Genomic DNA, 25,294 nt, shown 5'->3' with positions numbered 1-25,294 from the left:
GAGTAGTAGGAAACAATGATCAATATCCTTGTCTACAACAGAAGCATAATACAAAGTATCATCTCACGTAGCATAGGAGTGCATATGGCTTCGTAGACTCTGGGAGGATTTTCATGTCAAGTTTGATCAGTCGCTTCCTATCCATGGAGATAATTTGAGTATTATTAAATTGACTTAAAATCCTATGTTTCATGCGAGGAAAAAACACATTGAGTTGGAGCATCACTTTTTCGTGAAAAAGTATTAGAGAGAATCATTGAGATGGTTGCAGTAAGGAGTGAAGACAATGTTGCTGATATCTTCACAAAAGCACTTCTAAAGGTTCTTTCGAAGATCTACGATCTAAGTTTGGACTAGTTCATCGGACATCACCTTAAAGGGGAGTGTTAGAAATTAAAGTAATAAAAATTTGTTATTCAAGAATCTCTTGGATTATCCAAGTCTCTTGATTTTATCTCTAGTAAATTAGACTCTTCATTCTCTTAGTTTAATGTCTAAGTTATGCTTTTACTTTATATAAGTTCTGTAATCGTGTTCTTATTTCAACAAGTTCAATAAACAGAATTTCATTCAAGTTTGTTTAATCCTCTAAAGTTTCTATTCAATTTATAATAAATGCCTTCAAGGTTCGATCATCGAAGTCGAAGTCCTAATTGTGACTTCGTCTTGTTGTGGTTTTGAAGGGTGAAACATGATAGGACAGTAATGTGAGACTATACTATTTTGCTATAATGAGTTACTCAACCCAAGTATATTGCTATAATAATGAATTACTCAACCCATTAATACGCATCCTATTTTAATGATTAAAATATGCATATATATATATATATAGTCTGAAATAAATTCATCAAGTAAAATGCTTAAAGTATTTAAGTTCAAATTTGCATAATAATAAAAAAAAGAAAATGAAACATCCATGTTGTCAATGTAGAAGTTTATAAAAACATAATATAAAATAGATAAATATAAAAGCACACCCTCAGGGATCACACAGAAGGATCAGGGCAATTGAAAGCTAATTTGATGCGGTCCACGGTTGAGGAAATAATGGAAGTGACAATGTTCATGAATTCCATATCGATGTCCTTAGAATAAGACATAACTTGGAAAGCCGTCGTAATGAGAGAACCATATTGAAAAGCTGGCGCAACATTTCTAGAAGTCGAAGCTCCTCCATGATTGATCCGCATGCATTCAGGGTTTCCGTCTTTAGAAATAATAAAACCAGATACAAGCACAGGCTTTGACCAAGAACCATATAATTCCCCAATAAAATCTTCACGATCGATAGGAGCATAAGCTATAACTGCACCAAGAGGATCCACTAGAGTCTCTTGGATCACAAGCAGATTATTTATGGATTCAATATGAGGCTGTAATATATAATATAATATCAATGTTTAGTCCATCTCATATTCAAAGAAAAATATAAAGTAATTAATTAATCTCATATTCATTTACCTTGATAATAGAGATAGAATTATCTAGTTGATCTCCAAACCTAATGCAAACAATCTCTTCCGCGGCTCCTCCATTGCAAACAGCATCCCACTAATGATAATAACCAGATTTATATTTCAATTACATAGTAGAAACAAAACACAGCTGATCATGACCAATACCTGAGCTCTTAGGTTAACATTTTTTAAGAAATCGATAACCACTTGACATGGAGCGTCAAGCCAAAATGAGGTAGCAGCGTTCACAATCAGGCCACTGGATGGGATAACATTTTGTTGATCTCGGCATAAAGAAAGATAAACCTCATTGTCATTCAGTCGAACCATTTCAAGATTGTCTACCATGTTCATGTTGCCACAAAATCTCTTCCTCATCTTGTTGGTTATGCTCATTATGCATTTCCTATCTTCTTGCGTCATGGCGCCTAGCACTAAAGATGCAGATATATCATGTAAACATGTTTCTTTCTATTTTCTTTTCAAAAAAGAAAGAAAAGTGATAGAGATAATGTATTACCTCCCATCTTCTGCAGGGGGCTATCAAATTGGTTCTGCAAGATATTATCATGAGAATTCATTCTATGGCAGGACGTTGATAGTGTTTGAACCCATCTATCTGCACTGAAGGCCAATCCACGAATGATCACATCTTTATAAAGCAGATGAATTGGGACATTGTCTTCAACTTCTACATGTTCCACCCATGTCACCTACCAACAACATTAAAAGGTAACCATTTAATTTTCAAATAATCTTGTTTGGGATTCATTCATTAATTACCTGAGAGACTCCATGAGAAACATCCTTGATTAGACAGCCAGAAGGAAGCCTCCATGCACGAGAGGGGGAATTCAGTTGTAAACTACTGTCGTTAAAGTCATGAGAGACCTCCACTATTAGCCACATTCCTTCAGTGACCTTTTCACAAAAACGAACAAAGCGATAATCTCTTGGAGTAACAAATGGGGTAAGTAAATGCATCTGCTCAAAAACCTGCAAGCAAGCAAGCAAACACATCCATTTTAGCCAATTTCTTTTCAATATTGTGATTTTTTCATTCATAACCGATATTTATACCAGTTTTATACTCCCGACTTGGCGAGGCGAGGTTTGATTTCCATATTCTTTGATTGTGAAAGCTTCTGTTATGATGGTAGGGAAAAGATAGTCTACCCTCATTTTCTGTGAAAAAAACAAAAGATAAGCTAAGAGTAAAACATAGCAGTTTTATAAGATTTAAATAAAGAAAATATATATATATATAGGGCTAACCGAATCCATTAGCATTTCAGCCACTCTCGAAGCACCCATGGTCAAGATTGCTTCATCTTTCGACGATTCAAAGCGAGTACGGAATCCATTTTGATGGCGATTTTCTCGGACACTTGTGTTCAAGAATTCGGCGTTATATGTATCCCTATGAATGATGTACCTTCCCTCAGTCATATCTTTTATCCAATATGGCTCGTTTACATTCAATAGGTTCACTAATTCCTCCCTAGCCAACCCAATTGTTTGCATCATGCTCCACGTCTCAGAATCTTGTTGTGGATTCATAACTGTATTCATACTATTGAAATTGGGATTGATTGGTTCCATTGATGATTCTCCTAAAAATCCTCCATTGGATTGATTGAATGAAGAAACTTGCATTGGTGGTAGGAAGTCTTGGATTAGCGGGACAGGTATTCCCATGGCCATAGTAGAATTATATTCTTCATAGTACTGATTCATCCACCCAATTGTAAATTTACATAAACCAATACATTTGAAAAATCTAAGTTAGGGTTTTATAACAAATAAGGTACACAATATAGTAAATGAAAATAAATAATTGAACACAACCTGATGCCTCAATTGCAAGTTTTGGGCTTGAAGTTGTCTTACACTGGCAAGTTTCTCTAGTTCAGCTGGAGTAAAAACCTTACATGCATTGCACGTGTACTCATCAATCAATTCTTTCAAAGACTGACTCTCAACTTTTAACATGTCGTTCTCCTCTCGGAGAGTATATCCTTGTTCCCTTTCATTGTTTCCCTGCATAAAAATATTTACTTATTATTGCAAAAGAGACACTAAGAAGAAAATTTGATGTTGGCTTCACAACTCGGTCAATCTAGAGTTTTGAACTTTTATATTTTTCTTTTTGTAATTTTAATTAAATTTATAAAAATTAAATAGAAGAAAGTGTGACAATTTATTGATGTGCCAACTACCAATTAACATTATTCCTAAAATGAAAAAGATCCAATAACTATTATGTGAAATATATAATCACTTAAAATTGATTTCTGTGGTACCTCGAGATTAGTCATCTTATTCTGATACCAAAATATCACTTGATTTGGTGTCAGGCCAAGTTCTTGCCCGATTCGACAACGATCCAATTCGCTTGGAAGTGGACATTGGTTGAAATACCTTCATTTAAAACTCATGAAAAATAAGTATTCATTAAATACATTTACTTGGAAAAAACAATAAAGATGAATTTGTCGTATTCTCGTAAAAGTCTCATGATTCTAAAATGATTTGTAAAAATAAATATATAAATTGTATAGACACATATAAATCTAAGATCTATCATAGATAATCTTAAAAGAGGATTTTTATTAAAATAAAAGATTGAAAGCTCTAGATCTAGCAAAATAAATTCAATTTAGGACAAATTTGTTCTCTTTTAAAAAAAAGTTTAACCATATTTAGGAGAGAAAATATTATTACATGTTTCTTTTTGAATAAATAAACAAAAAGACTATGTTATATGAGATATAAATATTCATACATTTCAAGCATTTGAATCTGATGCGGAGATAAGTCAGACTCTCTTCCGCTATTTAAAGATTCTGAAACATCTCCTTCGATCGAGTTTGAATTCATCTTTCTTTTTCCTATTCTTCTTTCTTATTTTAAACATTTTGATAAAATCACTATTCTCTTTATATATTGTTATTATCTTTGTAACTAATAAAATAAAGGTAAAAGAAAAGGTAAGTTTGACCCCATTTAAAGGAAGAAAGATAAGAAAATAATATATTATAATTTTAAAGGAGACATTTATTACATGAAACTTTTATAAAGAAAGACATTTATTAATTTGATATAGATAATGCATGTAGTTGACAATAATACACCTTTTCATATATCAAAATACTTCAATCAATATCACCCATAACTCTTTAACAATTACTATAATATTTATCTATAAAATCAATTAATTCTAGTTGAAATTAATCCCTTTGGGTTATTACAATTTTGAGTATATATTAATTTGAAGAAATAAGTGCTTGAAATATTTCAAATATTAAATCTTAATTTTTCTTTTTATTGATTTTATAAATTCTTTTATGAATTGTTTTAAAAAATTGAATTATATAAAGATTATATAATCTATTTCGAGTGAAAAAGTAGGATTACTCTTATTTTCTAAATCTTCTTTAGATTGTCTAAATAAGTTAGGAGCAAGACTTTTTATTTTTTTTATAATTTTTTATTTGATATGATAAAAAAATAATTATTTTATATAAGATGCAAATTGTTGAATTTAATAGTCATACAAATTATTCTAATTGAATTTATGACTTACCAAATATATTATTAACTGATCACGTGACAATAAAATGAAATAGATGTCTAGTTGTGCATGATAGATAAAAATAAAACTTATTTTCTTGAAAGGAAACTTTCTACCACCTTTGTTGATTGTTGTTCTAGGGTTTTTTAATATTTGATACTAATCCATGTATAATTGGTATAATTGTTTGTTGAGAATAAAGTATATGGACATTTTTATATCTTCTTTAGTTAATATTATTGTCTTGATTTGGGGTTATGTGATGATTCACTAATGATTATTGTTTTTCGTTTATAATATTATTAACTTTTTCGTTATCATTATTCATATTCATTCATTTTCTTATTGGTTATTATTGTGAATTGATTATAGGGTTGTTGGGTTTTATATTACGAGAATTCATGTGTTTTGGTGTCTTTCATGTTGTTATGTTTTGTCGTGTCCTTACTTGTAATATCGATTCTCTAATAATTAATTATGTTTGTCGTATATAATATTATTAACTTTTGTTGTTGTCATGATTCATATATATTATATATTTTTTTAAATCGTATCGTTTTGTTCAGGGGCGGAACCAGGATGAAAAATTATATGGGGCTGACTCCAACTTGCATCTCAGATTTAACTTTCTATGTTCTACTTTTTTTTCAATAAAATTTCCACGATTATTAGAAGATGGAAACTCGTCATGCCCTCTCAATGCACACGCTTGCAAAGTGAGCCACCGAGTGATTTCAATAGTTGCTGTAAACCGTAATCTGTTATTTTATTTTTCATCTGAAGACTGTGCATTTAGTATTTTGTCAATATGACAAGGATATTTATTAGATTATCAAGATATTCAACTGCCCTATTATGTGGTGAAATATTATATCCTATATGCATAACAAAAAAGCATCTATCCTCATCATTAACTCGCTTTCAATATTTGAATCCATCTATTGTAAATGTAGGTTTTTGGGGTTGCTTATGTTAAAACAAGAAACATGAGAAACAAAAAGCAGCATCTTTCATAGGAGAGTATTCTAACCAAGTAAATTTCTTAAACCAATGACTTTGGAACCGTCGATTTTGATTTCCAAATTTGGTCGGCGGGTACTCATCCTTAATAGGTTGATATGACCCCATCTTGATATAAGCTCGTCTAATTTCATCCCTTTGATTAAAAGGATATTTCCATATCGGTATACGTAATGTTGGATCAAGTTTAAGAGAACTTACATCAACATCAATTCTAGGAGATTTGTTAAGTTCTTGGGTAGGGATATCAAATTCTTTATTTTAACTTGTTTATTAATATTAATTTATATTTTCTTATAAAATTTTGAAATAGTTTAAAATTAAGAAATATAAAACACTATTATTATTATATTGAAATAAATAATTTGGTCGGCGGGTACTCATCCTTAATAGGTTGATATGACCCCATCTTGATATAAGCTCGTCTAATTTCATCCTTTTGATTAAAAGGATATTTCCATATCGGAATACGTAATGTTGGATCAAGTTTAAGAGAATTTACATCAACATCAATTCTAGGAGATTTGTTAAGTTTTTGGGTAGGGATATCAAATTCTTTATTTTAACTTGTTTATTAATATTAATTTATATTTTCTTATAAATTTTTGAAATAGTTTAAAATTAAGAAATATAAAACACTATTATTATTATATTGAAATAAATAAAAAATAATGTATAATTATTATATAAATATAATTTTAAAATAAATAATATTATTATATGATTTATAAAATTTTAAAATAAGTTAGAGGTGAGGCCAGGGTTTGATCACATGTCCTCATATTCACATTTCAATAACATAGCCAACTGGGCTAGGACTCACACATATATAAAAAAATTTCTTTTAGGATTTTAATTTAGGTGGGGCTGGAGCCCACCCATACCCATGGGTGGCTCCGCCCCTAGTTTTGTTGTTATAATTTCTTCATTTTGAAAGAATACAATTTATTTCATTATTCATATATATATATAGTGGTGATGATTATAATTCAGCATAAGTTGTAATATGATTTATAACAGATTATTAAAATATCATTAAGAAAACATCAAAAACATTATAAACACCAACGCTTGTGATAATGAATAATGTGAAAATAAACTCCTGGCCACACAAATTTGACTCCAAAGCTTTTAGAAAGGGTTTCCATATATAATCTTCTTCTTTGCCATGAGAGTTGACAAATTAGAAAGAAATTTGACCTGCTACATATATAACGGTTGAGATGAGGAGAATGAATTAGACTAATTGTAAAAGATTATGACCACTAATAATGTAATTCTATAGCATAGACGCGATTAACATAAAACAGTTAAGATGAAGGAGAGATCGAGCTTTGAGCTTCAAAGTACGATCGAAATGACGAGAAATTGACATAGTAGAATCGAGAAAAATAATGATGGACTCAATGTGAATATGATTCCGAGTGACGATTGCGAATAAATGAACTAGTTATCATATTTAAATGAATTCATTCTATACAATAATCATAAAATAAGTGAACTTTATATAATATTATTTATATGACATGCCACATATACCAAGATACATCAAATAATTAACATTTTAATTGTTTTGAATGAATATACACCATCTTTATTATAAAGAAAGAGAATATTAAATAAAAAAAATATATTTTTTTTTGTGAATAATTTTAATACAATAAAATATGATTAACACAAAAGAAAATTAGATATTTTGTTATAATAATACAATCAAAATATATGAAAGTTAAAACTTTGTTTTAAGAGTATCATTTTCTTTTGAGTAGTGTGAATTTTAATTGTGGGAGAATCATTGTAATGCTCATGTATCATTCTTGATAGTCAAGTTAGAAGTTGTTTTCTTTGAAAGTGAATGTAAGTTTGTTTTGACTGAACCATTGTAAATCTTGTATTTATGTTCTTGAGTTGTTTGTTTCAGTTTTCAGACTAAGAATCCAGTTGCAAAAATAAAGAATAAACAAAATAAGAAGATGTATTAAGAAAAACAATTAAAATATACTAATGAATTATTTTACATTTTATATTTTAAGTTATTTTATATTCTTAAGTTTTTCATATTATCAAGGCTTTTGATATTATTAAACTTTTCATTATCTCATTATATATATATATATATATATATATATATATATATACTTATTGTCTTTCAATAAAAATATACAGATATTTTTATTCTAATATTCTCTTTATCTGTCATTTTATCTTTTTGTTAGGTATCAGAGCTTCTAAATAGCTCTTAGATTAACATTTTTTAAGAAATCGATAACCATTTGACATTGAGCGTCAAGCCAAAACGAGGTAGCAACATTCACAATCAGGCCCCTATGGGTTAACATTTTCTTGATCTCGACATAAAGAGAGATAAACCTCATTGACATTCAGTCAACCATTTCAAGATTGTCTATCATGTTAATGTTGCCACAAAATCTCTTCATCATCTTGTTAAAGAAATTTATGCAAATTCTCTTTTAAAAACAAGAGATGGCTAAAAAAAAGTGTTTTAAAAGGAAACTCCTGGTAAAATTAATAAACATAAAACCATGTATTCAAATAAGGGTATAATATTCCACAAAATGTGTATTTGAAATCTTAGACTTAAAAAAAATTATGAATATTTTTTAGATGATAAATAATTTTAAAATTTGTTTAATATGATTATTTCAGTGTTTTTATAATTTGTGAATATTTTTTATCTCTCAAATTGTGTTAATTTATTTTTATGTATAATAATATTTTATAATAAATAATTAATTCTTTAAAATAATTAACATAATGGTTTCCCATTAGAAACACATTTTAAAAATAATAATATTAATATTATTTTCTTTCAACTAGTATGATAATTTGTTACCTCACATTTTTTTTAAATATTCTTTTTTTTCTTCACTTTTTACGAGAAAATTAAGAAAAATAATTTTTTTTCAATAAAACCAAACAATAATTTCTGGATCCGTGTTCATGTATATTGTACCTCGTGCATTGTAACTTTAGTCGTCCAATAAGGCAAACAAAGCAAACACCACCCCTCCATCTAAGTACCCTACAAACAAAAATTAAAAATTTATATGTAAGGTTTAAGATCTAGTATAAGCTATTTTAACATATTCTATCAATGCCGTAAATATTGAGTGAAGCAAGCAGGTAGTGCTTGTTAATTCATTTGAGCATTGTAAATACCCAGGATAGCGCTTGTTTTATTTATTTTTATTCTTTTGTAGACTTATACGATGGAATAAATGTTTTTACATGAACGTATAAATGTTTTTACATAAATGTGTTAGTGGTTTTATATGAACATTTATATATATTTAATATATAATTATATAAAATATAAAATAATTTAAATAATTTTTTTTAAAATATCTTATAAATTAATTTTAAAATATTTTATTTTATAAATTTATTTAAATATATTACAATTTTTTTTAACATGTTATATATATATATATTTGATATATAATTATATAAAATAAATAAAGTAATTCATTTAAATATCTTAAAAATGTAAATATCTAGTGATGTTTGATTCACTCAATATTTGAGCGCTGTAAATACTCAGGTGAAGTTTGCTTCACCGGGTAGCGCTTGTTTATTTTTTTATTCTTTTACAGACTTACATGAAGACATAAATGATTTTACATTAACGTATAAATGTTTTTATATAAATGTGTTAGTGGTTTTACATGAACATTTATATTTATTTAATATATAATTATATAAAATATAAAATAATTTAAATAATTTAAATAATTTTTTTTAAATATCTTACAAATAAATTTTAAAATATTTTGTTTTATAAATTCATTTAAATATATTAAAAAAATTTTGAACATGTTGTTTTATATATATATTTAATATATAATCATATAAAATAATTAAAATAAATTCATTTAAATATCTTACAAATGTAAATATCTAGTGAAGTTTGATTCACTTCTATTAACGCTGCAAATATTGAGTTAAGCAAGTTTCACCAGATAGTGCTTGTTTCATTTATTTGAGCGTTGTAAATACCCAGGTGAAGGTTGCTTCACCAGGTAGCGCTTGTTTTATTTATTTTTATTCTTTTGTAGACTTACAGGAAAGAATATATGTTTTTACATAAACATATAAATATTTTTAAATAAATGTGTTAGTGGTTTTACATGAACATTTATATATATATTTAATATATAATTATATAAAATATAAAATAATTTAAATAATATTTTTTAAATATCTTACACATAAATTCTAAAATATTTTGTTTTACAAATTCATTTAAATATATTACAAAACTTTTGAACATGTGGTTCTATATATATATTTAATATATAATTATATAAAATAATTAAAGTAAATTAATTTAAATATCTTACAAATGTAAATATTATTAAAGTCTGTTTTACTTCTATCAGCGCTGCAAATATTGAGTGAAGCCAGGTAGTGCTTGTTTCACTCATTTGAGCGCTGTAAATATCCAGGTGAAACTTGCTTCATCGGGTAATCTTCACCGGGTAGCGCTTGTTTTATTTATTTATTATTTTTTTTGCAGACTTACATTAAGGCATAAATGCTTTTATATGAACATATAAATATTTTTACATAAATGTATTAGTGGTTTTACTTGAACATTTATATATATATTTAAAATATAATTATATAAAATATAAAATATAAAATAATTTAAATAATTTTTTTAAATATCTTACAAATAAATTTTAAAATATTTTGTTTTACAAATTCATTTAAATATATTAAAAAAATTGAATATTTTGTTTTACAAATTCATGTAAATATATTTACAAAATAATTTAAATATCTTTCAAAAATAATTAAAAATATGTTGTTATATGTATATATTTAATATATAATTATATAAATTTTTAAATGATTTGTCAAAATATATTTCAATACATTACAAACAAATTTATGCATATTAAACATATAAATATATACATTATGAAATAATTTGTACAAATTCATTTGAATATATCACAATTATAAAATATAATTATAATCATTCTCAAAAATTAATTTAAATATCTCAAATCACATAATTTATGATTATTATTTTAAACAGATATTGAAATAAAATTATATTAATTATTATTTTATATATATCAGAAATAAAATTATATGAATTATTATTTAATCATTTGAATACATCACAAATAAATTTATAAACATAATTTATAAATTGGAGTCAAATAAAGTTCGCTTCATTTAACAATGAATATATGTCAATCAATTTTACATGGACAATCTCATATAAAATAGTGTAGACCATCTCTTCGGGTCATGTAAAACGGAGTGAAGCGAAGGAAGCTTCACTCATTTCCGCTTCTGCTGAACCCGGAATGAAATACAGGTTCCAGGTTCTCTCTTTCCTTTCAACCCAATTTTAATTTATTAATATAATAATGCTTCTGAGTTTTGATTGGTTCGCAATAGGGAAACACTCCATTCGCTAGCAGAAGATCTGATCTGGTCAGACTGAGTCTTAAATAAATAAAATATAAAAAATTTAGAGTTAAGTAAAGAGTAGTCACACAAATTACAATCAACAAATTTAAATATAAGAATACATAAAATTATAAGTATAAAAAATATAAAAACTATATGTAATTTAACTAAAATATATATATAATGATGCTTAATTTTGAAAGTGTTTTGGATTGCCGGGTCGAGAGCTGTAGTTAATTTGGATATATTTGTGAGAGTAAATGGATATTTGGGTCGGATTCTGGGTTGACCCGCCCATAAACTTAAAACGGTTAAAAATAAAATTAAAAATGCTATAGGTATGTTTCGAACTCGCAACTTAACAAAAACAAGTACAACTCTTTAACTAACTACGCTAATAACACTTTATATTTTTAATTCAACACCAAATTTGATGAACGCGGGACGTTGTAACAATATATTTTTATTGATACACACTGTGCATCTCCCTAGTTTAACTAAAGTTATTTAAGATAAAATGAAACACTAATCATAATATTAATAAAATACAAATCATACATAAATTTGGGTCTCCATGGGATTGAGGTTTTTCAAACAAATAGGTTAATTTAAAATTTAATGATTAGATATTTATTTAATAAAATTAAATACTTAAAAGTATTAATATATAATAACAAAATAAAAATAATAAATTTAAAAATAAAAATATTTTAATATTTAATTAATTAAATTATATGATTAATGAAAGAAAGACTTATAATTAATGAAAGGGAGTGATATACTATTTTTTAATTTAATTATTTTAATAAACCAAACCCATCTAGCAATTTTCTTTTACAACGATGATCATGGACCAACTCACATATAAGAATTAGGTTAAGTAAAATTGGTCATTCAAAGTGTAAAAATCTATTTAAAAACTTAATAATTTTGAATTAATATCTTCTACAAATTGATTTATTTGTTTTATAAAATTAACTATTGCACTCATGCCCTGAAGGATTAAACGAGAGAAAGTAAATTAAAAGAATTTGAAAGTACGTAATAACAATTTTTTTAAATATATATTATTAATTAATACATAAAACTATAAAGCAATCAAAATGATCCGAAAAATATAGGATACAATAAAAATATTTAATATTTTTATATTTCAAAAGAGATATTTCGAAAGAGGAGAAGTCATAATATTTTTATTAACTCTAAAAAAATCTTAATGGCGGACTTATTAAATAGTTGACCTCATAAGTTGGTTGAATTTATTTAATTTTATTTTTAATAAGAGAAAATTAGTAAAATTATCTCTAATTTAATTTAAGTTGGTTGAGCAAAAATTGAACCAAATCAATAATATTTAGTTGCTTAAGAATGAACTTTTTATGAGTTGTAAACCTAGATTTTGCTCTTTTCTCTCTAAGATTTTGATCCGTTACATACGGACATTATTTCTTTCGAATTTAAAGGCAATCAATAGATAATCTATTCAACCAATGCATTACAGAGACCAGATATATTAGGACCGAGTATAGGTCAAGATCGGCGATATGAAATGGTCGGGATTGCGGTAAAACGCTGGATATCTAGGTTTTTAGAGTTCTTTTTTTCTATCTATAATTCAAAAGTTATCATGAAGAACCATAGTTATTGGAAGCCTATATCCGATGTACATCATGTCCCTCATGAAGATTGGTTCTTGGTTAGTAGGCGAGGTCGTGCGGTCCGTTTGGTGGACGGACAACCTCAAGTGAGTGTTTAGGATAAATCGACACAGAACATAGTGAGAAGGTCAAGAGAAATATGAAGGTCAAATCGGACATCGATCTTCAACCTCTAAAGATGCCTTAGGCGTTTGGGTCCGGGGAGGCGATGCGTTGTAGCATGAATAACACAGGGGGTAGAGGGGAGTCCTAGAAAGGGATCAACAATCGACTAGAATCTGAGTCCACAATAAAAGGAAGGAGATGTCTCCAATTAGAATTCGACTTATGCAACAAACTAGGTTTGGAGTAATACAAATAGTTCTTCGTAAGGCTGAAGCACGGACCTATGTAGTAGTGGTAGGCGTTAAGAAACAAACTGTTTTGGTCAACTAGATGAAGATGGTTCATGTCAAAACTAAATCGTTTGAATTTCAAACAATGGAGGCGCTCCATGGAGTTATGGTTATTTTAGAAATTAAGAACGAAAAAAAGAGCAATTACGGTTGATTTGTTTCAACTAGAGTTGTTATGTGGGGCTCTTTGTACGTTGACTAGGAACCGAGGGTGTTTAGGGCTCGTACCTAATGATGACGTCTTTTGGTATGGATTCAATTCTCATGGAAGATATGTTACTTTATGAAAAAAATTTAAAACAAAATTTATCATGCATAATGATAAACGTATTAGAGCCTTAGTTGATGAAGGAATTTGACGACTCGTTGATGGTCGAACATATAATATTGAAAATCTACATATTATTGAGTCCACTCGCAATATAAGATCGCCCTTAGATAGGGAGGGTACATGGATTCGATTGTTTGGAATCACAACGAATATGTGGAATCATGATCTTCTTAGTTAGGTTGGTAATGATCTTGAGGGATTTATCGAACTCGTTGAGGAAACTGAAAGAGCACATGAGAACGATTGAGTTAGAATTAGGATGCATCAATCTAATCCACATAGACGTTACCTTGAATCTTTTTGTGTTGATAATGGGATACAAGTATATAAAGTGATGGTGTGGCATGAACGTCCTATTGTCGTGTCTCCTTCAGCGGGTTCAAATATGCATGTGTCGGAGGCGTCGCATTCGTTTGGGCTATCGAGAGAGTTAGTGATAACTTCATTTTACGTCGATCGAATCTGAATGGTTAGCCTTGCAGATATTGAAAAACTGATGTCTAATTCATGGGGATTTCATATGGTCGAGAGGGTGATTGAGCAGGATGAAACTGGATTAAATGAGCCAATAGATTCCCATGAGGCCGAGATAGAGTATCCGTCTCCACACCCCTCGAGTTGTGATGTCTCCTTAGATGGAGAAAAAAAGGGAGAGTAGGTATATAGTGGTATATCAAAAGCTGAGATCATTAACTCATCCACCTATTTCAGATTTGTTGTTTGAGAAAGAAACTATTGATGAAATAGAAAATAAGTTCTAGTCACCTATAGAAAATTTAATCTAGACCAATCCTATTAAAACTCTTTATCCTAAGATTAATATTCTTTAATCACCAATTTTATTCATGATGTGTCTGATGAGAAATTGGTGGTTTCTGAGCTAGATTATGATGTCAACGATGATATAAAAATCGAATTCTCGACGCATAATATGACGATGGATGAAAACAAATCACCCATGAAGGAGGTACTTGAATTAGAGACTGAAGTGTGACCCATTGTGCATGAGATTCCACCCCTACCCTATACTTTTCATCTAAGTAATTCTTTATCGAAAAACTATTAACATTGTTAGTTGAAGAAACTAAATGACCTACCGCAAGGTTATATGCAAGTAGGAAAGCATGTATCGAAGCTAAGAAAGGTTATTCTGATTAGATTTTATCAATGATTGGAAAATTTATTGCTTGGAATGTTTATGGGTTAAATTATGGAGTGAAGAGAGTTAACATTAAGTCATTAATGAGAACTCTTGGTTGTGACATATACTGTTTTATTAAGACTAAAATTTGGAAGATAGATCAATGGATCGTTAATGATCTATGTAATTGACGGTTGTGTGGTTGGGAGGCTTTTGATTATAATATGACGGGGTGTCCACTTAGAATTCGACGAATGAAGTAAACTAGGTTTTGAGCGGTACAACCAGAAACTCGTAAGGCTAAAGATTGGACTTATGCAGTAGTGATAGGCATTAAGAAACAAACTATTTGGGTCAACTAGATGAAGATGGTTCATGTCCGAACTAAATCGCTTGAATTTCAAACATTGGAGGCGCACCTTGGAGTTGTTTTTATTTCAGAAATTAAGAACGAAAAAAGAGCAATTGCGGTTTATTTGTTTCAATTAAAGTTGTTATGTTGGGCTCTTCATACGTCGACTTGGAACCGATGGCGTTTAGGGCTCAAACCTAATGATGGCGTCTTTTGGTATGACTTCAATTCTCATAGAAGATATGTTGTTTTATGGAAAGAATTTAAAATAACATTTATCATTCCAATTGATAAACGTTTTAAACCCTTAGTATATGAAGGAATTTGATGACTCGTTGATGATCAAACAGATAATATTGAAAATCAACATGTTATTGAGCCCACTCGCAATATAAGACTGCCCTTAGATAGGGAGGTACATGGATTCAATTGTTTGAAAATACAACGAATATGTGGAATCATGATCTAATTAGTTAGACAGGTAATGATCTTAGGGGATTTATCGAACTCGTCGAAGAAACTCAAAGAGTACATGAGAACAATTTAGTTAGAATTAGGATGCGTCAATCTAATATACATATATAGATGTTACCCTAAATCTATTTGTGTTGATAATGGGATACAAGTATATAAAGTGATGGTGTGTTATGAACATCCTATTGTCGTGTATCCTTCACCGGGTTCAAATTTTCATGTGTCGGAGGCGTCGAATTCGTTTGGGTTCATAAGAGAGTCAGTGATAACCCATTTTATGCCGATCAGATTCGTATGGCTGGCCTTGCAGATATTGAAAGACTAGTTGTTGAGATGACCAATTTAGGGGGGATTTGATATGGTCAAGAGGGTGATTGAGCAGGATGAGGCTAGATTAAATTATCTAATAGATTCTAATGAGGCCGAGATAGAGTTTCCGTCTCCACATCCCTCGAGTTGCGATGTCTCCCTAAATGGCGAAAAAATGGAGAGTAGGTAGATGATGGTATATCAAAATCTGTGATCATTAACTCATCATCCTATTTCATAGTTGTTGTCCAAGAAAGAAATTATTGACGGAGTAGAAAACAAGATCTGGTCACATGTAGTAGATATAATCCAGGCCAATCTTATTAGAACTATTTATAATGAGATTAATATTCTTGAATCACTAGTTTTTATTCATGATGTGTCTAATGAGGAATCGGTAGTTTCTAAGATAGATTATGATGTCAAAAATAATATCCAAATCGAATTCTCGACGCATAATAAGACGGTGAATAAAAACAAATCACCCATGAATGAGGTACTTGAATTAGAGACTGAAGTGTGACCCATTGTGCACGAGATTCTACCCATATCGTATACTTTTCATCCAAGTAATTCTTCTTCCAAAAATACAAATATTGCTAGTTGATAAGCTAAATGACCTACCGCAGGGTTATATGCAAGTTGGAAAGCATGTCTCAAAGTCCTTGAAGCTAAGAAAGGGTTATTCTTATTAGATTTGATCAATTAATAGAAAATTTATTGTTTGGAACGTTTATGAGTTAAAGGATGGATTGAAGAGAGGTATCATTAAATTAATAATGGGAACCTTTGGTTGTGGCATATACTATTTTATTGTGACTAAAATTCAGAAGATGGATCAATGGATCGTTAATGATCTATGTAATTGACGGTTGTGTGGTTGTAAGACTCTTAATTCTATAGGGGCATCAGGTGAAATTCTTGTGGCATGGAATGAAGATATGTATGAAAAATATATGTTAATTTGGGTAGATACTCGGTTAACGTTTAATTAAAAAATTGGGAGGATAATTTTGTAAGGGTAATTTCTGCGGTGTATGGACCGGTTTTATCAAAATCTAAAACAAAATTCTTTAATGAAATGAAGAACGTGGTGAGTCTTTGGGACTGATACTTTGCATCTCTGATCACACACACAAAATACTCGCTCGGGTTTAGAGAACACATAATTGGCTTTACACGTTGAAACTGAATCTCGTAATACCGATAAGTCTATTGGCTCAAAAGGATAATATCGTGTGGTTGTGGCATGCACGCTTTAATCATTTGCATTTCAGTGTTCTTCGAAATCTCTCGCTCAAGGGGTTAGTACGTGATATTCTAAAAATCGAGCATGTGGAGAACTCTTGGGATAATTGTGCACTCGGAAAACAACACAGGACTTTGTTTCCATAAACCACTGCATATCGAGCACAACGCCCGCTAAAGTTAGTTCACATCGATTAGTGTGGCCTAATCACACCTACAACCGTAGGTGAGAAACGATATTTTTGCTTGTAGTTGATTATTTTATTCGATATATGTGGCTTGAGGTGCTCAAAAAGAAGGACAAAACGTTGCGATACTTTAAGATAATCAAAGTGGCAGTAGATATAGAACGCAAGTGCAAATTGATAGCATTTCGATTCGACTGAGGTGGCGAGTTCAATTATGATGCATTCGTAGAATTTTGAAAGGAGAACAACATGAAGCACAACACTATGGCTTCCTACTCACACCCAAAAAATGGCATCGTAGAGAGACATAACTAGACAGTAATTGAGATAGGATGTTGTCTTATGAATTCAATGAAAGTACTGGGTATGTTTTAGGGAGAGGCAATAAAGACAGTTGTATATCTCCTAACTGTGCACCGACAAGGAGTGTTGAAGGAATGATTACTTACGAGGCTTGGAGAAATAGGAAGCCTAACATATACAATTTGAGGACTTTCGGTTGTGTAGCACATGTGAAGAATCTCGGTCCGGACATTCACAAGCCCGTTGATCGCTCGACGTTGGGGATACTAGTAGGCTACAAAGAGGGAGCGGAAGCCTATTGGGTGTATGATGCATTAGGTAAGCGGTTAAACGTGACCAAAGACGTTATTTTCGAGGAAGATCGTGTCTAGAATTGGGAGATAGCTGGTAGCACGGAGTTAGAAACAACACCAACTATATTCACTACGGTTTATCCCACATAGACTAGTGTTTCAACGCCTGAACCTAGTGCACAAGAATTAGAGCCACAAACGTATGTTCCTAGTCCGCGGAAAAACTAGTGGGCCACATCGCTAACACATTATGACGCCTGCAATACTGACTCAGAACCTCAACGTTACCGACGGGTTGAAGACATCTACAATCCTACTAATGTGGTCGTGAATGTCGAAGTAAGTGGACTTTGTTTTTTGGCTACTAAGGATCCTAAAAGCATGGACGATAAACTTGTCAATGTGTCTTGGAAGGATGCCATGGAGTAAGAAATGAACTCGATTATTGAGAACAAGATGTGGGAGCTTGTGTCACTTCCAACTAGTCATCGTGTCATCGGGCTCAAATGGGTGTTCAAAGTTAAAAAGGACCCCGACGAAAACATCGTGAAGCACAAGGTGAGACTCATCACCAAAGGATATGCACAATGCCAAGGGGTGGATTTTGAGGAAATCTTTGCTCTAGTAGCAAGAATGGAAACAATACGTTTGTTACTCGCACTCTATACACAAAGAAAGTGGAAAATACACCACATGGACGTGAAGTCAACATTCTTGAATGGTGATCTCGTAGAGGAGGTCTATATAGAACAGCCACCAGAGTTCATCAATTCCAAGAACGAACGTAAAGTTCGTAAGGCATTATACGGGCTCCAACAAGAACCACGAGCATGGTACTCAAAATTGGACGCATCCCTTACTTCACTTATTTTCACAAGAAATTCACTCGAGCATGTCGTCTATAGAAGAGGCAATGCTCAATCTTTATTGTTGGTGGGTGTCTATGTGGATGACTTGATTATTATGGGCACAAGTGTACAAGACATCATCAAGTTCAAGACACAAATGCAGGAAATGTTTAAAATGAGCAACCTCGGTCTTCTAAGTTACTATTTGGAGATCGAAGTACGTAAAACGATGGTGAAATTATATTGTGTCAAAAGGCATATGTTGCGAAGATTTTGGAGAAAGATGGCATGTGTGACTGTAACCCGTGTCACAGTCCAATGGTCCATCGACTTCGTCTCAGCAAGAATGGCGGGAATACGACTGGGATGCAACAAGGTATTAGAGCATAACCGGTAGTCTTCGCTACCTAGTTTACACGCGGCCTGATATTGTTCACGTTGTGGGCATAGTTAGTCATTACATGGAGGCGCCAAGTTCTCAACATTGGGTTGCAATCAAGCAGATATTTCGATACGTACGAGGTATGTTGGGTTATGGGTGTTGTTGTAAGTCAAGAGGAGGTGAAGCTACATTAGTAGGCTACATCGATAATGATCTCGCTGGAGATGTTGACGACCGCAAAAGCACCTAAAGTATAATTTTTTATCGAAAGCAACATTTAGACTTGGACATCACATAAGCAAAAGATTGTTGTTTTATCTTCATGCGAGGCCGAGCACATCGTAGCGGCGACAGCGGCATGTCAAAGTGTCTGGTTTAGTCGTCTTATCAACGAGCTAGTTAGGTGTAAAAAATTGAAATTCAAATTATTGGTTGATAACAAGTAAGTCATTTCTTTCTGCAAGAATCCAGTTCGTCACGAGAGGAGTAAACACATTGACACGGAGTTTCATTACATCCAAGAGTGTATTGAAGCAAGCAAGATGGAGATTGACCACGTTGACATTGATGGACAACTAATTGATATCCTAACAAATGCATCAGGGAGAAACAAGTTTATCGAGATGTGTTTAAAGCTCGGTGTCAAGCAAGTTGAAGTTGTATAACGAGATTAAAAGGGCGATTTGTTGGATAATCTCGTTAAGCCCAATAAATCAGGCCCTAAATAATATCAATCCAAATATTTTATCTTAGAAAATATGCTAATATTTTGGGAATATGCTAAGAACATTCCGTATTTTACTTTATTTGATTAAATTTTGTTTTATTTTATTATATATTTCCTTTTCAATTCAATATTGTAAGTATAAATAGGTTATTCATAAGGTTGTTCAATATTTAGTCTGAACTCTAAACCAAATATCTGACCGAATTTGAATTCACCGAATTCAAATAAATCGAATTCTAATTACATTTTCGATTTTTGAATCGAATTCTAAACCGATTCGAGTTCAAATACAGTTTCTGGTTTGTTTTTGAGTTTAGATTTCAACTCGAAAAACAAACCAAAAATTGAATTGAATTTATTTATTTATTTATAATATATATTATATAATTTATTACATATTATATATTAAATTATTATGAACCTTCTACTAGATCCCAAATATTCAGCCCAATAATTCAGTAAATTCACAATTTCTCATTCCTTTTCATCTTTCTCTAGTCTTTCACCTTTCTGAACTTTGTTCTCATTTCTATTGCCCATCTTATCTCTAACTTGAAGAATATTTAAATTCTTTATCTATCTAGCTATTTCACTAGTAATATCACTACCGTAATCAATACATCTTCATCGTCATATATCGTCGTCGTCAATACTATTTTACTTTCGTTTTTCAATCACTGAATATTAACGGTGAGTCACAAATCTTAGTTTGCGTGATTTATGTATATACATTTTTAATTTAAGTAGATAAGTTCTTTCTAACCATTTATTTATTTTGTTAACTCTTTTAAAAAAAATTCTTTCATCGTATAGGTATGTGATGTTTAATATTTGGTCTGAACCGAATATTCGAATGAATTCGAATTCACTGAATTCGATTAAATCGAATTTATTCAAATCGGTTCGATTTTCGAAATTACATAAAAAAAATAAAAATTCAAAAAACTCAACCGAAAATTCGAATAACCCGAAAACCGAACCGATGAACACCTATAGTTATGTCTAGAGCTTAATAAAATACAATCAAAAGCTTTTCTCTTTTCACTATATTTTTCTTTTCTACAACAACAATTGCTTATATATATATAACAAATTATGGACGAGCTAGAGGAGGACTTAAGCCCACCTCAGCCTTGAGCTCCATCCGCCTCTACGCCCACGCCCACGGCCACGCCCACGCCCAAGCCCACGCCCAAGTCGTGGTTCTTCAGACAATATTGTTTCTTTCTCAATATCAACCTCCTCTTTTTCTTTTCTCTTTCCACGAAGAAAACTAACTACACTAAAAAGCGCCACATCTACGTCGTCTCCATCACATTTTAACAATTGTTCTGTCACCTCAGCCGGAGTCACCTCGACGGATCTGATCAACTCTTCAATATCCTCAAATAATTTGTGATCATCAACGTCAAGATAGTTATGAACGAGAGTTTTGAACCCGCTCATAGTACAGTAAGACATGTGAATGTGCATGTCCATCCGACCCGGACGCAATAATGCAGGATCGAGTTTCTCTTTGTGATTTGTGGTGAAAATTATGATACGTTCATCTCCGCAACTCGACCATAGTCCATCCACAAAATTGAGGAAGCCAGACAATGATAACTAGTATAGCAAGACAAATATTTATCAGTCAAGTTTGCAGATGAATAAAACATAAGAACATATTTAAACATTTTATGAAGATGCTTCTTTCTCAATAAGATTATAACCTCATTTTCCTTATCATTTGATTCTTCTGAAACTGAAGAAGAAGCCTCTCCCGTCCTTTCATGGAATTGCATTGTACAGTCAATATCTTCCACTACCAAGATTGAACGGTTCGCCGTCGCCAATAACAGTTGCCGTAGATGGGAATTGCTGTATATCGCTGTCAACTCCAAATCGTAAACGTCAAAGTTCAAATGGTTCGCCATTGCAGCAATCAAGCTCGATTTCCCCGTTCCAGGTGGTCCGTAGAGAAGATAACCTCTCTTCCATGCCTTACCCACTTTCCTGTTTATCAGATACAGAGAGATTTCAATTTTTTTATGAAATTTAAACACTAAAAATCGAATTTCATACCTGTAATACTCTCGCCGGCTAACGAATCGCTTCAGATCCTTCACGATCGTATTCTTAAGATCTGAATCCATAGCCAGTGTTTTAAAATTAGAAGGATGATCAAGATTCACCGGCATCCACGCATTGGACATGGATCCGTTATTCCGTTTGGATTAACAGTGTAGATCTTGACTGATTTCTTCAAGTTCTTAATAGCTTCAGCCTTTTTTAAAACATACGGCAGGTAAGATTCTATAATCTTCTTCTTGTATTTCTTATGGAAACTAAGTTCGAATGACCGTATCTCAGATTTCGTCAAGTTCCGTGGGTTGTAGACATCTCTAGAATCGACTTTTTGACATACCCAAACCCATTTGATTTTGACGCCGTCGAATTCGTCATCTATTTGCTCATTCCGATCAACTGCGACGGAAATGGACTTCTCCTTCTCCGGTCGGCTGACTTTGAGTCGGCAGATATTGTTGGAGGATTCTTTGGAGTCGAGGTAGATGACTGCTGCTTCGTAAATATCGTTACCGACTAGACCGTCGAATTCGTCGACGACCATTGTCATCTGAGAGGAGAATCGGGTGAAAAGACAACGAAAGCCGCCGGAAATGTAACTGGTTATATCGACGGGAAGATATTGATTGGCTATTGTCTTGACAAGCATGGCCGTGGCTGCGGCGGAACCGACGGCGGAGATGATGGTTTTGGCAGTAGACAAGTTGGATTCAGAATCGGAAGCCATAACTTGATTTTACTGATTTGGGTTTCATAGGAATGAATTTATAGGAATATGATCAAATACTATTCCCGAGACTTGGTCATCTTCTTTGAATCTTCATTTTATTTGAATCTTCCTCCTTAGATAATATACGCGGAGACATAAAATGATTCTAGTAAGAAGAGTTGACTAACTGGTTATTCTAGAATTTTGTTTTCTTGAATTCTGTAATCTTCATTCAACACATTTTAAAATGTTTTTAAGAATAATCAAAATATTTTATTTAAGACCCAACTAATTTTGATAAGAGAAATGATATTCTCAACAACTGGCCAGCGAAAGCAAGGCTTCGTGGTCTTGCCAGCTAGGAGAGAGGAAAAAAAAATTAAACGTTTCAGTTTTCCACTCTTTCTTCTTCCCTCTCTTTTTTCTTTTTATTTATCACTTCCGACGAACCCCGACTTCTTCTCTGGCGATTTTTCTCTCCGGCATCCCCGACTTCTTCTACTTTCTTCATCTTCTTTCAATCGAAAATGGTAAGAAAACTACTTCGTGTATGTTCACTTCATTGTCTGCTTTTGAGTTCACTTCATACTATTTTTTCAGGTTGGTGTTTCAAGTACATCTCCATGCAAGACTCTAAGATCTCACAGATCTCCAAAGACAAGGTAAATAACATCTTCTCTTTTAGAATCGTAGATCATTTTGATGATTTGAAGATCGTTTAGGTTTTTGCGGTGAGGGTTAAGGTTAGAGATTTTTATGATTATAATGATTTTAATGATTTTAACAATAGAAAACTATGATTATTGTGTATTTGCTGCATTATGAGTCCCGAAAGTGTGGTTTCGGGATCCGAAAGTATGATTATATAATGTTTGCTGAATTAAGTGTCCCGAAAGTGTGGTTTCGGGACCCGAAAGTATGGTTTCGGGACCCGAAAGTATGATTATATAATGTTGGCTGAATAAAGGGTCCTGAAAGTGTGGTTTCGAGACCCGAAATGTGTTGTTTTGGAACTCGAAAGTGGGATTATATCATGTTTGCTGAATTAAGGGTCCCGGAAGTGTGGTTTCGGGACCCGAAAGTGGGATTATATCATGTTTGTTGAATTAAGGGTCCCGAAAGTGTGGTTTCAGGACCTGAAATAGGGTGTTTCGGGACCCAAAAGTATGATTATATAATGTTTGGCTGTTATGGGTCCCGAAAGTGTGGTTTCGGAACCCGAAACAGGGTATTTCGGGACCCGAAAGTGGGATTATATCATGTTTGGCTGTTATGGGTCCCGAAAGTGTGGTTTTGGGACTCGAAATAGGGTGTTTCGGGACCCGAATGTGAGATTATATCATGTTTGGCTGTTATGGATCCCGAAATAGGTGGTTTTGGGACCTGCAAGCTTGGTTTCAGGACCTGAAAGCTTGGTTTCAGGAACCGAAATGAGTATTTTCAGGGCCCGAAATGAGTAGTTATCATGGTTTTTATCTGATTATCTGCTTCATGGTTTTTAAATGTTTATGTTTTGTTTTTGTAGGGAAAATAAACATAAAAGGAATGCCCAAGAAGCAGCTCCCAAAGTAGTTCCCAAATCCCCCAGAGCAGCAACTACCAAAGTAGCCCCCCACAACTTATTTTAAACTAGGACATCGTCTTATGTCCTTTTCAATCTTCTTCAAATGCTGTCTAAGGAAAAAAAAAGATGATGTGAAGTCAATAGGCTCTAGCTCTCTACTATCATTATCGCTTTCAAAATGCCCCGGGGAGATCTCTCATTATCTAGTCAGACAGATTGACTGTAATAAACGTTCATTCACCATAGAGAATGGCGAGGAAGTGAAAATCGAAGAAGAGGATGTTCATATGATATTGGGTCTCCCCAGAGGGGAGTTGGACATTGTAGAATACGAGAATAACGAGACTGATGACAAGTTGAAGGCATTTAGGACTCAATGGGGTAACCCTGTTAATGGCGCTCTTTTAGTGACTGTTATGCCGATGAAAATGATTGAGAACAAAACTGCTGATAACAATTTCAAGATAGACTTCGTATTATTTGTTGTTAGCTGCTTTCTCTGGTGTGATCACCTAGGTCAACTATCCGGGTATATCTCATTTCTGTTATTTTCACTTACATGACAACATATATGTATTGTTAAATAATCCTCAAATATATGTTTTTCACTTGCAGGCATAAAATTTTGAAATTTATTTCAGATGTTCATAATATCAAGAAGTTCAATTGGTGCAAATTTGTACTTGAATGATTAGTTCAATCATGCGCATAAGTGAAGGAGAATAGAAAACGACATTTTCAAGGACCACAGACATTCCTTATTGTAAGTTATCACTAATTAATTTCTCTGTTTTCAAAAATAG

The 25,294-nt window shown here is 31.9% G+C and overlaps 1 protein-coding gene and 1 pseudogene across 1 annotated transcript; both read right to left on the bottom strand.

Annotated features, from left to right (window-relative positions):
* Positions 1 to 989: 989 nt before the first annotated feature.
* LOC124934742 (homeobox-leucine zipper protein HDG12-like) lies at positions 990 to 3,869 on the bottom strand. The gene is made up of 9 exons (XM_047475253.1): positions 3,792 to 3,869; positions 3,309 to 3,500; positions 2,736 to 3,188; positions 2,541 to 2,645; positions 2,244 to 2,456; positions 1,981 to 2,173; positions 1,626 to 1,894; positions 1,465 to 1,554; positions 990 to 1,376 (listed from the first exon to the last, which is right to left on the bottom strand). The coding sequence occupies exons 1-9, from the start codon at positions 3,867 to 3,869 to the stop codon at positions 990 to 992; spliced, it is 1,980 nt and encodes a 659-aa protein (XP_047331209.1).
* A 17,383-nt stretch (positions 3,870 to 21,252) lies between these two features.
* LOC124935715 lies at positions 21,253 to 22,985 on the bottom strand (annotated as a pseudogene).
* Positions 22,986 to 25,294: the final 2,309 nt, after the last annotated feature.

The sequence above is a fragment of the Impatiens glandulifera genome, chromosome 4 (genome assembly GCF_907164915.1).
Source record: "Impatiens glandulifera chromosome 4, dImpGla2.1, whole genome shotgun sequence".
NCBI lineage: Eukaryota > Viridiplantae > Streptophyta > Magnoliopsida > Ericales > Balsaminaceae > Impatiens > Impatiens glandulifera.
Note: the sequence above shows the minus strand (reverse complement) of the source record. Positions and strands in the feature narration are given on the sequence as shown.

Coding starts and splice junctions, on each gene's coding strand:
- LOC124934742 (XM_047475253.1), bottom strand. CDS start 3,869: ATGTCCACTTCCAAGCGAATTGGATCGTTGTCGAATCGGGCAAGAACT. Junction 3,501..3,791: donor CCAAATCAAGTGATATTTTG/GTATCAGAATAA, acceptor ATTTTTATGCAG/GGAAACAATGAAAGGGAACA. Junction 2,174..2,243: donor TTTCTCATGGAGTCTCTCAG/GTAATTAATGAA, acceptor TGTTGTTGGTAG/GTGACATGGGTGGAACATGT.